The sequence below is a fragment of the Castor canadensis genome, chromosome 2 (genome assembly GCF_047511655.1).
Source record: "Castor canadensis chromosome 2, mCasCan1.hap1v2, whole genome shotgun sequence".
Classification (NCBI taxonomy): Eukaryota; Metazoa; Chordata; class Mammalia; order Rodentia; family Castoridae; genus Castor; species Castor canadensis.
In genome coordinates this window covers 166,308,083-166,322,340 of record NC_133387.1, presented here as the reverse complement: position 1 = coordinate 166,322,340, position 14,258 = coordinate 166,308,083, and the positions used below count along the sequence as shown (strand labels likewise).

The 14,258-nt window shown below is 41.6% G+C and overlaps 1 protein-coding gene across 3 annotated transcripts in view; it reads right to left on the bottom strand.

Moving 5' to 3' along the window:
• Positions 1–14,028, bottom strand: part of Snx19 (sorting nexin 19) — a 38,210-nt gene extending 24,182 nt beyond the window's left edge. Inside the window, exons 1-8 of one of the 3 annotated variants that reach the window (XM_020184662.2) lie at positions 11,806–14,028; positions 9,227–9,365; positions 8,157–8,257; positions 7,919–8,038; positions 5,843–5,973; positions 4,580–4,676; positions 3,936–4,116; positions 1,445–1,574 (exon numbers count right to left, since the gene is read on the bottom strand). In XM_020184662.2, coding sequence (XP_020040251.1) covers positions 1,445–1,574; positions 3,936–4,116; positions 4,580–4,676; positions 5,843–5,973; positions 7,919–8,038; positions 8,157–8,257; positions 9,227–9,365; positions 11,806–13,473 — 2,567 coding nt within the window. In that variant the 5' untranslated portion in view covers positions 13,474–14,028. Of the gene's footprint in view, positions 1–1,444; positions 1,575–3,935; positions 4,117–4,579; positions 4,677–5,286; positions 5,630–5,842; positions 5,974–7,918; positions 8,039–8,156; positions 8,258–9,226; positions 9,366–11,805 lie in introns of those variants that run through there. The other 2 variants (XM_020184661.2, XM_074066327.1) reach the window with 2 other exon arrangements.
• Between the last annotated feature and the right edge of the window lie 230 nt (positions 14,029–14,258).

The window sequence follows — 14,258 nt, the reverse complement described above, 5'->3', positions numbered from 1 at the left end:
GGAGTAGGAGAAAAATAAGTAGAGAAAGACCATTCATGCAGGAACAAGAGGATAAGCCTGGAAGAAAGAGACCACAGAATATTCAGGCAATGATAGATAGCTTGTATGGGGGTGGATGGAAATAAGGCTGTGGCCAGATCATGCCAATTTTTGTGGTGCTGGGGATGGAACCCTGGGCCTTGCACATGCTAGGCAAACACTCTACCATTTAGATACATCCTCAGCCCAAGGGAGGTAGAATTTTAATGTTAAGAAGTAAATATGTATGTTTAAGTTTCTTTTTTTTTTTTTGGTGCTGGAGATTTAGCCCAGGGCCTTATGTATGCTAAGCATGTACTATATTACTGAGCTACACCTCCAAGCCCCAGTCCCAAATACAGATTTTAAACACAGTAGAGCCTTTTTCAAACAAAGCATTGCCTAGATCCTCGGCATATTAAACTGATCAAAGTGGAACTACTTTGGTTAGATCATGGTTCTAGCAGTTTTCAGCTTAGCTTCTAAGTTGGCTTCTGCAGCACTTTCATAGAACCCTAGAACTCTGGGAGACATATTGGAAAAACTATGTTATAGGCAATAGGGAACCACTGAAGAATTTTAAGTGCAGAATGTATGTTCAGATTTGCTTTTCTGAAAAAGCATTCTAGTGGTAGAGCTGAGTATGGAAAAAAGACAAGCAGAAAAGCACAGAAGCACAGAGACCAGTCAGCATTTTATATGTGGGTTCACTTGAGACTAGTCCTAGTCTCTATAACTCACAGACAGTGTCTCTGGCCTTGTTTTGTTTAGCAAGTCTGGCATTTGTTCCATGGACAGGAAGTCAGGCACTAAAACCTCCATTTATGTATAAATCTTTTAGCAGATCAAGTCATGGTGGGATCACAAAGCCTACATTCAGCTAAGCTGCAAATTCAAGTTTTCTCTATGTTTTACTATCCTCTATCAGTAAACACTTCTTCAGTTGTGAGTATCTGTGCCATACTTGGAAAAAGCAATCTTGATATCAAGAGCACAGATGTGCTTTACCTTATGTTTTCCCAGTGTTTATCATCACAGTGACTATGTATTATCTGTTAAGAGAATATCCATTGTAACAAGGTAAAAGGTCTACAGCTTGGGATATAACTGGGAGGAAAACTGATTCCAGAGTAGAGAGAGTTCAGCTAAAATACCTTAAGATCACAGGCAGTGCCTGTAACTTTGTGCATTATGTCAGAAGTCTTACAGAACCAGGTACAAACAAATTTAGACAATGAGGTTGCGTAAAAGCTTTCTGATACTCTCCAGGCAGTCTTCATCCCTGTACCCCATAACAGAAAATCTACCTTCTGTTGTGGTTCCAGGTTCCCTAGAGTCTACACTTCTCTTTCTAGTGCATAAGACAGCAACATGTCCAACTTCTGTGCGATTTGAGAATTTAATGTGAAGAACTCAGGAGTCTTACCTCTGAACTAGTGTTCCAAAGATAAGGCGAAGAAATTTCTGCATGTTTTCAGTACATAGCCACTTCCATTGCTCCATCAACAACAAGAGGATCAGGTCCAAGGCTGTGTCAGCTAACTCTGTCTCTGTTCCTGGGGGATAAAAAAACAACAAAAGTAACTCAGAAGAGAACCCCATTTGAGCAATGGCTTCTCCATCTTTATATCCATCATCTTGTACTTTTGTAATCCCTCTGCACTGAAATCAAGAGATGTTTAATCTATATCAAGGAAGTTCAGTGACAGGTTCTACATGTCTTTACAATATTTTTATGCTCCTGATACTGTCACTTAGAATTTTTGTCTTTGGAAAAATTCTGCACATAATTATTTTATCTACTCAGCTTCTGCTTCTACTATATTTCCCCAAGATGCTGAACTCATTCTGTTCCAAGGAAGAGCTGACAACTGGTGACTAACTAGAACTGGCAAGACTTTGTCCCTTCCACCCTGGCCTTCCACTCGCCCACACAATGCATCATGGAAATTGTGGCCAGATGTGGAGAAAGATTTGGGCTTCATTCTCCTGTAAAACCATCTCCATTATACAGAGCAGTGAGATTTGGATTCAGGAGACTTCAGTTTGATGCCGAGATAACTTGTGGTTCCAGGAAGAGCACCACACCTCTGGTAGAATGCCATGACATTTACTGATTTCTTTCCTTTTTGTACGATTGGAAGGGCCACAATGAGCTCATATTTATGCTAAGCTGGAGTTTCCTGAACACATGTATTTTATGGATGGAAGCATCTATTCTTTAAACCTGAGCTAGGAATCCAAAGTCCTTTCTGACTTGCTTCCTGGGAGACTTCCCCCAAAAGTATGTAATGTTCCACGTTTCAGAAGTATCTGGTGCTACTGCTGTGATTAATACTACATCTAATTATCAATGATAACTTTGTTAGTCTATAACCAGTGTCTATTATTGTCCTTGCTCTCCCCTTTAAGGATGCTTTAGAACATAGATGATTTCAGATTTTGATGGATCACTAGAACTGAATCCCACTTCCCCCTCAACTTTGTCCAAAACATACTTCCCTTTTTTGTACTGTATTTTAAGAGGGAAAGGGAACTGATGAATTGCTTTCTAGTCATTTTCTCAAAATGACCTTTTCCTTTTATTGAGAAAATAGCATTCTCCTCAATTCTATCATTTTCTAAGGTTCAGTGTTTGCCTGCAGCTGCCACCCTGTGGCAACACTTAGTCATAGCAGTAAAATATTTAAGAGAAAGCATACAAGGTACTGCTAAAGTCCTCTTGCAGAATGAGGTAAGTTTTCCATCATGTGAACATTTTGAGTCCCTCAGGGCTAGAGAAGGGAAGAGCTCAGGCATAAACTATCCTTTTAGAGATCTGACATTCAAAATTTACTGCCTGATTTTGGCTAGAAGGATATTGTTTTACCCATCCTACCTTATTATAATTCCTTAAATTTCTCTGATGCTTTTGCTGTCAAACCACTACACTTACTTATCAGTGAGATATGTGTGAAGGGATGGGGTTGTAACCCCACTTTTCCACATACTTAAGTTTAGGTTCACAGACATTTGTTCTTGGGCACCTGAGAGACAATAGCAAAATTGACTTTTTTTTTTTTCCTTCTTTTTCTGATCTCAAGATTTTGTGATCGTTTATTCTCAGCAGAGGTCTCTCTTGGTGGAATTGAAATTCTAGTTTAATTCCTAATACCTAGGCTCTGACTTTTCCCTTTGTGGAATGCATCCATCCTTCTGGGAAACAAAGCTGCCCTGCCTCAAATGCAAATGCGCATAAGTGGGGAGTAGAGCCTTTGCCTCTTCTCCCCCTTGTTCTGGCCTGGGAATTAAGTGGGATCACTGCCATAGCAGGAAATAAAAAACAAAGAATGGACCTGGGGGAAAAAAAATGAATTCTATTTTTAACATGTTGTACTTAAGCTGGTCTGTGGTCTGTCTATATCCAATAATTTAGGGATCGTCACCATGTGTGAAGACAAAAATTGAACAGTAGGGATGGGATTATCAGGAATAGTACGGAGTAAGAACAGTCAAAATTACAGCTGTGGAAGACTAACAAGGAAATTAAAAAAGAGGACCAAATAGAATCACAAAGGAGATAGAAAGAAAATTAGGAAAGTGGACCACAGATACTGAAGGACTGAAGCGTGTAGGTGAAGACAGAAGCCCCATGTGTGAAGAATAATTTAACTTAAATACATACTGAGATTATGCATATGGATCTTTTCTTGTTGTATTAGAACTCCCTGTGTCCATGCCTTGCTCTGTTGCTTGACTGGCTCTGGTGACCATGTCCTACTCATCTCTAATCCACAGCACTTCCAGTACTGGAGTTCACCACATGGCTTGCTCAGCTGAACACACAGAAATTACAGCTATAAAGCCTAACTATCCCACGTCCTAGTGGACTTCACCCTGGTTCCCTTTTCAGTGGGAGCAGAGTGCTTGCCACTTACCTGGGTCACTGCTGTCAAGATCTTGGTCTAGTACAGCTGTATCTGACAAGCAATGGTCCACATATTCTTTGGGGATTTGTTTAGGATCTTTTTCTGGTGTTTCTGTTGGCTGCATTTTCAGTAACTTTGTCTGCTTTTCAATAAAGGATTCCATCCCAGATATGGATAGGATATCTGATTCCTGAAGAACAGCCAAGGGCACATCTCAAGAAGAATGCAGAAAACAGGGCAGCAAATGTGGCAATCTAGGCTTCCTTATCTACAGACCTTGTGGTCACTAGGGGAGTTTCCATTCTTTACCCAAGTTGTAAGTAAAACAGGCTTGCCCTGGAATCATCACTTCCACACATATTGTTTGGGTTATCTTCACTTTTCCAGAAACTGGCTTTCCCTCTCATCCTGTCATTCATTATAGCAAATCCATTACCTTAAGAAGCCTATTTGCTAACCTAGAACTGGAAGAATTCCTAAGCACTAAGAGAAAGTACTTTCAGCATAAAAATTCAAGATCCAGAATGTTAGTTAAGTACTTTAGTAGAACATCTAAGTCCTTTCTTATGTTAGAGAATGCTCCAACCTCCTATGTCTGCAGAATCAATACCCTAGATCATGATTCCTGAGGTTCTCTCGGCTTTGGTTCTTACCACATTGCCTTCTTGGAAACAATAGAGAATCCTGTCTTGTGACTCAGTCATACTCAGTGTGGGAGCAATTTTACTGGATGTGAACCTCAGTCTGGACCTGATACAGAAACAAGGAACAGAAACACAATATAATTCATTGTCTTGATCCCCATACAAAGGCTGGCAAGTATTGATAATATATCAAAACAAGAAAACTCATACTTATTCTTGGGAGCTTACTGTGCTCAAAGTTGCCAGGAAAGAATTGGTACTGAAATTCTCCAAACAATGTATATTCTGTCAATTCTTCATAGGTAGTGCTACTTTTATACTAAACTATGTCTATGGTGAATTTGTGAAAGTAAAATAGAGTCCAGTCTGTTATGGTTATATTCCCAAAGTCTAGGAGAGTGGCCATAATGTGCGCTCATTAAAGATTTGTTGAAGATTAAAGACAAACAGCATAAACTAAGGGTTTTTCTTATTGTTGTTGGTATCCATTTAGGACAACCATTCATCCCCCTTGTGTTCCAAATAAAACCAAAGAAGGAATCGCAAGTGATAACATCTATGTTTCAAGAAATAGAAGACTTATAAGTACAGGCATGCATTGTCATGGTTTCAAAGATGGGCTTGGTTATAAAAGGCTAAGTACTGTGAGCCTGGTATTGCTGGCCCTTAACATGAACACAGAGACAAAGATGGTAACACACACACACATTACACACATTCATATTCTCTCTCTCTCTCTCTTCATGATGGTTCAGGTTCATAAGAAATTTCTAGTAAGTGTATGTGTGCTGCCCTTGTCTTCCAAATGCTGGTATGAACTGATGCCAGGGAACAGCTGGGACCCTAGTATAAGAGAGAGCAAAACCAGTCAAATAGTTACTAAAATAGGCCCTGCAGGTTTCCATTTGAGCACTTTCCTGTTAATTGCTGGTATATGCAATTTCTAAACCAAGATTTCCAGAAATGACAGCAAACAGATCAGTTATGAGATTTAACTCTTGTTGGAAAGAAACATCTTATTTTCCTAGGAAAACACAAAAGAGAGTATCTGTATTCCAGGATTTTTCTTGTTGTCAAAAATCCCTGGTCAGCTGGGCCTGGGTTCCCATGGCAGGATCAAATGCTCAGCAGGGCTGCCTTTGCCTAAAAACTGGTGGGAACTGCCCACTTTCTCTATTACAGGACTTGAGAATAGAGGTGCGCTTCAACTTAGGATTGGAGATCAACTTGAGAACTAGGGAAGGGTTCCTGGGCCTCCAAAGGGTTTCTCACTTGCTAGCCTTCTTGCCTTCTGTCTGGGGCTTGCTTTCATTCTCAGCTTCACTCAGCTCCTCTGTGGGGCTCTGGGGTTCAGAGCGAGGAAATGCTGTCTTCAAGGTGTCCACAATAGCATTCACCACCATCTGCAGGAGTTGTAGGTGCAAAGTCAGTAAGGCCATTCATATCCTAGATGGAAAGCACTGGACAGCAGAGTAGTCATCTCACTGCACTTTATGCAACAAGATGAACAGAGAGCTAGGCTACTCCCTACACAGCCTTACCCATTAGGAAAGTCAATACCAGCATATGATAACAACCTTCCCTTTTCTCTATGGCCTCCTTTTTCTCTATGAGAGTCATTTTCCTCATAGTTAAGACAAATAATGTCATGAGAAAAGAAGCCAAAACAAACAGTGGTATAAATAAAAATTTAGGAGAGTTCTGCAGATTAGTGAATACTTTTCACTTTCAGTTTTTTCTTTTATGTAAAAAAGCTTCCAAATTGACAATAATTTTACCAAGATATGAATCAGTGGAAGTAATATACGTAGGGGTGCAAGGAAAAAAGGAAGAGTGAAGGTGAAAAATAAAAAATACAGTCTAAGAGCATAAATAATACAAGCATGCTGGGAGTAATTCACACAAAGCGAAGAGTTGGTTTTTCTAGTCATGTCAAACAATTTCTCTTCTTTAGGTACAGAAAGAATAAAAATCACTCAGACCCAAATTGAGCTATCTGCAATTGATATAAACTTCTCTAACCGTAAAGAATGTCTATGCCCATACCACCCTGAACATGCCCAATCTCGTCTCTAACCATAAAGAAAAAAAATCTCATTGAAGAAAAAAGAATCATCTCCATTTCTCAGGATAGAAAAATGACAGATTTTTAGGTACAAAACACATACAAAATCCTAAAATATAAAAGAAATGGTAGAAAATATTTATTCTTCCTTGGTGCTTCTTACTAATGCTGCTGGCTCAGAGCAGCAACAAGCCTTCATTAAGTCATTCTTGTAGCAATCTTCCACAAGGACCACAGCTAGCATAGCCAAGACAAGGGTGAAAGGTCAGTAAGACTATAGGGAAGTCTAGGAAGAACAAACAGGAAGGGAACACAAAGGATACGTGAACATAGATAATGTAGCTTAGAAGATACAAGTTGCTTTCCAGCAACAAGAATTATACCCTGTGGAAGTGTCCATTCACTTTTGCCTAATCAACAATTAGTAACATGCCTGGCTCAAAAAAGGCATCCAGTAGAGGTGTTGAAAGAATCAATGACTAAATATATCTGCATGAACTCTGGGGTTTTTAGCTAGTTGACCCCGTTCTACTTGTGGTTTTTCCTTCATAGTAATGGATGTCCCCAGGTACTTATCACATGAGATTCCATTTTATTTTGTACCCCCAAGCCTAGAGGGAGGTCCCTCTCCTGCCAATGAGTCAGTGTTTCCTAACCTTGAAAAGCACATGTTATCTTCTGACGAACATAAACCTGAGGCTGGAAATTGAGGACAGTAGCTGCAAATCACAGCTTATACAGAATATACTCTGGTGTATTTCAGATGTCCGCCTCCTACTGTCTCCATGTTTGTTGAGACACCCTCTTAAAGAATGTGCAGTTCTCTGCAACATTCTGCTCTCCAGCAGAGAATCACTATGCCAATCTAAATCCTGCATAATGTCCTGTTTACAAGCTCTCTTTCTTGAGTGAACTACACTGGGAACAACCTTTCTCTCCAGAAAAGACTACCTCTCTCCCTGCAGCACATACACCTATCTATAGATGTTCACATGTATCCTTGCTTATGTTTTGACTAGAATTAACAGTATCATGACACCCCCAACAGATATATGTATACAAAGAGTCAGGGCTACTATCTCACTGTGATTCAGCAAGTTGATGATTCAACCAATACTTAGCAACAAGTATTGGAAATTCTTCTAGTCTAAGTTCTATTGATCCCTCTATGCTTCCTCTTCCTAAAAACTATCTCTCTTATTTTCTAAGCACTGCCTCTATTCTGATGAACACTCCACATTTAGAAAGAAACAAAAGCTGAGTATAGTGACCCTTGCAGTTACCTTGTCTATTCTAGACACCATGAACGGCTTCTTAACAAAGGCAATACGAGCATCTGTGTTCAGAGCAAGGAACTCCTGCATTTCCTCACTGTTAGCAATCTCAGGAATGGCACAGAGTTGCTGCAAAAGTAAAACACAAGGATTTAAAAGAGAAATTACAGTCCCCAGATCTCTCTACCTTGGCTTAGGTATGTGGGGATCAGAAGGAGAGCAAAGCCAAAAATCAGGAGATGCTGACCTTTAGGAATGATTCCAGGAGGCTCTTACGGGCTTCTACTCTGTCACTATCCATGTTTCCAAAGGGAAGATCTGGAAAGAGCTTTTTGGGACCCTTTACATCTTCAAAATAAAACAAAACAAATTCATTCTATGTATAGAAACTATTCCACATAAAACGTATCAAACATACAAAGAAAACAGAATTATTGAATATGTTTCCTTGTTTTTTTTTTCCTAATATTTTAGGAGTTCTAAACATACCCCAGGGATCTGATGCAAACAATCTGCCCTCATTATCAATGGGAACAGATACAATACAGTGGTTACAAGTGAGGGTTCTGAAGTCCAATAGTTCAAGTTTATGTTTTGGCTCCAATCCCTAGTTCAATAATAACCTTAAGCAAGTTGTATAATCTTTCTGAGAATTCTTCTCTTTCCTATAAAAAGGGATAATGATAATATCTATCTTGTAGGCTATGATGAGAATTAAATGAACTATCATGTAAAGTGCTTAGGAGAGGACCTGACACAATTTTCAAGCTTGCTTCAGTATTAGATATTATTAAGAAAGAAAATGAACAATTTAGGTTCAAACTTATTGTTTACATTGGCAATTACTGGAACTAAAAAAAAAAAGTAGGCAGTTGTTAGCTTATTTTTTAAGCGTTAAATTTTACTATATTTTCTTATTTTCCCTGTGCCTTAATGGTGTTAACAGCACACAAAAGGCCTGTTTGTTAAAGGAAAGTAACAAGGATGTCTGGGTAATATTTTAATATTTAAGACTAACCAGTATATGGATCTAGAAAAGCTAATGTAATTCTTTGCACTAGCTTATGGACATAGGTAGATATATGAACGTTTCTTTTTTAAGTGTAAAGTGGATGGGGCACTAGAACAAAGAATTCAGTAATAAAGGACTACCTTAAAAAGAATGTGATCAGCACTAAACTCCCAAATTTATGAAGCAAGCTTGAGGAAGACAGAACCTCAATGTTGAATTCTCCTCCCCACAAACCCATAGGCCACCAAACATTCAGATCAGGGTGGTTAACAAATAGGCAGTCTGGGGCTGGGAAAACTCCTGACTTTTGATGAATTTTCGTAGATCTGGTTTCTCTTCCAGACGAGTTTGCAGATTCAAGAATTCCCGGTAGCGGCGGTTCACAGTGTGGTAGGCCAGCTGCTGCAGACTGCTGCTGTTTTCACCACTAAGGGATGTCTCATACTGAAAAAGGAAGAGATCTATTGAACAAATCAGCCATGTCTAAGCAATCTGCTATTCTGGCTTTAATGATGACTTGTTCAATGGCCATATAATAGTAGAGTATGAATAAACAGAGGGAGATATTTCTATTCTGTTGCAGAATGAACTATAGCTGATCACTTCCCAGTGTGGTAATGAAGAACTCAAACTCCAAAAGTGGCTGAATTAAGGAATGAGCTGCACTTCCCGATATATTTGGCTCAGAAAGTCAGAAATAAGTTCCACTTATTACACTGTAACATCCATCCAAAAGCTCCCTCCCTCAGATATTTACAAAATGACTATATAACAATTTTTCAAATCCCAAACACTGAGTGTAAAACAGAAGATATTACCTTCTGTTATAGAAGTGATGATACCATCTCTAACACCTTTAAATTACAGACCAGTCCTCATAAGGGGACAATTTCTTTGCCATTACATTCAAATAATATACATGAGTTTCAGAAAGAACAAATAATCCCAAACAGCAGGCAATCTGAAATCATTTCTTTGCCTGGAATAAATTAAAATGGACATGTGTTTTTGTTTGGCTTTGGGAAGGTTAATCTTCCTAATTGTTAATCTTAGAATTAAATGGAAAATTTTTTCCTAAATATGTACAATCTGTAATATTGTAAGTCATGTGATGATTGGAGATAATGTAAGAGGTTAGTCTGCTGCCTTCATATGCTTGAGAAGCTGGTACATCAGAAAGATGACTGGTACTACACATTCCCGGAAGAACGCATAAAAGCTGCAACTCAGCACAGGGGAAGATTTTTTGGCAAGAGTAGTTAAGACAGAATGAAATATTGTGGGAGAACTATACATGTGCCCATTCTTATTAGGAATGGGTTATTGTTATTATTTGGCTGAGGTATTATATTGTGTTAAATGATGGAAAAACTATCTCCTTGTTGGTAAGACTTAAGGCTGGTGTTTTTATATTTTCTAGAGCTAGAGATGAAGACATATTCACTATGAGATAAAGTAAGCAAAGAAGTCTCTCCAACTAGTATTGAAGAGGAAAGAGAGACAGATGGAATTCAGGGTGGGGCTCTCAAGCTTGATGCTCCTCAGAGTTAAGATGCTTTCTGTGGAATATTCTGCCCTTGAGGGATAGTACACAATACTGATATGTTCAATTCCATCATGTAAATTGAAAACTGCTTTCCCATCAGAATGTATAATATTGACATAATTTAGAAACACAGTTATAATATGTCCATATAAAAATATATACCCAATCTGAAACTATGTATAATTATCTTGCTCTTTTTTTACTTTACTCTTTTCTAATGCCTACTTGAAGTAGGTAGTAGCTGCTGTCAAAATTTAGCAAGAAAAGAAAAAGAAAAAAGAACATACAATGTGAGAAAAACTATGGTCTTAAAAATACTCTCCATCAACTGACAAGGAAAATTGTTGTTTAATAACTGTTGGAATAACCAGAAGTCAGCAGTTATATGTGAGAAATATGCATGTCAAAGAGACACCTAGAATTAAGAGAACAAAAAAGCAGGCAAAATGTTAGCAAAGTTGTACTAGTCAGGCTATCCACCTGTACTTCCAAAATGTGGGATGTGTGCAGGAGTGTACGTATGCTTCTGACTACTCCCAGTCTTACACTGAGAACGTCATGTCACTTTTCAAGATGTTACATCATGCTGCTGTGGCTCAGCAAGCTGAGGAAGGCCCTTTTCCTCTTGGATTGGAATCTCAGAGAAGAGTGCCGTATTCACACTCACGCATGTGCCTAGTTGTAGTGTTTGTGTTCAGAATGAGGGAAACTCAAGGAGAAGGTAAGTAAAATACAAAAATATAGGGTCTTGCTTAGGAATTCTCTTTCCAAACTTCTTCCCTGCTAGCTTCTTTCTTTGAAATACTAATATCTTTTGTACTTTATTTTGGGAAGGTATTTACCTCAGAAGGTGGCAGTTCCTTACTTCTGGAAGTATTTAAGTCGTCTTGGCAGAAATGTCATGAAAAAGGCTGGTTAGATCATAGCAGCAGCTCTCCCAAAATGGCCTTGGCCCAGGCTGTCTCCATGCTAGTTGGAGAGTCCATTGCTTAAGAAATATAGACTTCTGGGATGTATGCTTAGAAATTCTCTTTCAGAATCTATTAGAGTCTATCAGAATACGAGTATTTAAAACGCAGCCCAAGTAATTTTGAGGTGCAACCAGGTTTGGGAGCCACTGACTCTCTGTATTCAAGCCACCCTGAGCTTCTAGGATTGTTTGTGTGGGTTCAGGATAAAAGTCTGCTCTGCCTTACAAATGATCTTTAGACATTCGCATACAGATGCTTGCTGACTTACACACAGCAAACTAAGAGTAATCTCCTCCCTGAGAACATTACTTTTCCTGACTGACTCATTCCCAGCCCAGAGTGGTTAACCACCATTTAATCCCATTACCTTCACAGTGTAGAGTGTGTATGGATGGGATCCACCGCCACTGTGTTCTCGGGCAGTGATGGTGCCAGTGATACGAAGGTTCTGGATGACAACTGGACCATCTGGACTGCTCAGGGGCTCAAAGCTGAAGGTGGCTGAGCTGAGAGGACCAGGTGGAGAGGAAGAAAGTGGAACTGATGACACAGTAGAATCGAGGGAGCTCACACCATTGGCAAGATCCTTCTCTAAGCATGAAGGTCGTGAAGGACAGGTCTTTTCTGGTTCCTCCAGCAAAGCTGTCAGAGAGGTGGCATCACCTTGCTCTACCTCCTTGTCTGCTCTGTCAATCTGGATCTCTGGGCAAGAGTTCAGCATGGAGACCAGCAGGCCTGTCTCTGTTCCTGTTCCTGGACCCTCCTCAGTCTCTGTTCCTTCAATAACCTCAGCTCCTTCGCCATGGAGGACACCACATAGGGCATCCTGGATCCTGTCAGAGAGGAAGTTGCCTGGGGTCATGAGCATGATGGTTTCTTTGCTGAGTTCAGAAAGTGGAGACTCCAGCTCTGAGTCTTCACATAAGAATAGTGGTCCTCGAATATCTGGCTTTAGGAAATGAGATGAGTTGTTTCTTACCTTTCTTTCTTCAAGCATCCCAGCCAAATCTCCCTCTATAACTTCATGGCCTTCTTCAACTTCTGGGGAGGGGCCTGGCTCACTGTAGTTTAGGAGTACTGGGGCTGGTACTGGAGAAGGGGCTCTTCCTTCTGGGAGACTCTCTACCTCAACAATTAATGGCAGAGACGTGGGCACCGAGGGCTGCTCCGAGGCATTGGGTGGGCAGAGTGGTTTAGTCACTTGTGCTGGATCATTTCTGGCCTTGGAAAAGATACCCACTAGTACAAGGTGAATCCAGTCAGGATCTGACAATTTGTTGATCAGTGGTAAGATGACATTACAAGTAACGAGTTCGACTACTACATGGCGTCCAGTTCTAGTCTCCAAGTGGGGCTTGGGCACTAGCCCTTGAAGCAACAAATTCACAATGCCACGTGTATAGGTGACTTCAGCACTGGGGTTATGCACAGCGGGATGTGGAGCAGTAGCCCGGCAGTAAGCATCCCACAGCTGGGAGGGTTGGACTCGATCACTCTGCTTCCCTGAAGTGGCCTCCTTTGCCTGAATGTAGCTCTGCAGGTGACAACCACAGAGAGTCAGAATCCTCTGGGCAAGAGCATGTCTGTCCACTATACCCATCCTCCTCCGCAGCTCCTGAACCAATCCTTTCATAGCTGCCTCCATCTCTTTCTCAAAGGCTGGCTCCTGGCTCACTGAACGATACCAGGATAACACAAAATCCCGAATAATCATCTGGATGGTGTGGTTGATCTCCTGTTCCAGCTGTTTTTCTGCCTCAGGGCATGGAGGGCAGGTATCCACTAGGATGAAGCGTTCCAGATGCAGTCGACCTGAGGCCCTCACAATGGCGCTGGAGCCCAGCCATCCTCCTAGAACCACTAGTGATGCTGACAGAAGGCACAGAAGCCACACATTGACCAGAAGGTGAATGACGAGGAGCCAGGCGAGCAAGACTCCCACAACCATTAGCTTTCGGCTACTCCACACATCACTGAAGACATAGCTGGGCTCTGCTGGGGTTTCCCGGATCGGGGTCACTGTCTCTGCCTTCATGGCTGGAAAGATCGGTGGCTTCCCCAGATAACAGTTTTCTTTCTATTTTATTTCAGTGTCAGAGGACGGGGTAAGAACAGCTCAAGACAAGAGAAGTCTGGGTGCTATTTAGGGAACCGACAGTGGCCCCAGCCCTCGACGTCCTACAGACACTGCAGAGGGACAGCGACAGCTTTGCTTCTTCCTCTCACTGCTGTCAACAGGGTTCCCCAACAAGCCACTTCCAGGGGAGATGCTGTTTTCCAGGAAAACTCTGCGGCCAACATAATGCCCGGACGGAGAGCCTCTTAGCGGCTTCAGGAAGCGGGGGACAGGACCCACGGGGACGCAAAACACTTACAAACGCTGAAGCAGCGGCCGGCGGGATCCAGGCACACGTTCCCGTGGCCGCGCATCCAGATTGAGCTCCCCTCTGGAATGGATTCATCGGGGTTCCCTCCGGCGGCCTCGGTCCGCAGCCACAGCAGGCTCAGGCGGCCGGGTGACTGAGCCCCGCATCCCGGGCTCTGTCGGGGCTGCCGGCCAGCCGGCCGCCTGCGACTGCTTCCGGGTCGCGGTCGGCGGGAGTGAGGCATGCTGGGAGAGCGGCCGCACGCCGGGAAGAGCGGAGCTGCGGGCGCCCCCTGATGGTAAGGAGCAGTGGTGACGGCAGGTGTGCTCGCTGAGCTCAGAACCACACAAGACAGCTAGCTAGGAAGGCCTGGAAAAAATTCCCAAAGTGTCATAGAAGGGAGGTCTTGGAAGAGCAGCACATGTCTTTAAAAAGTGTCAGGCTGTAATTGTTA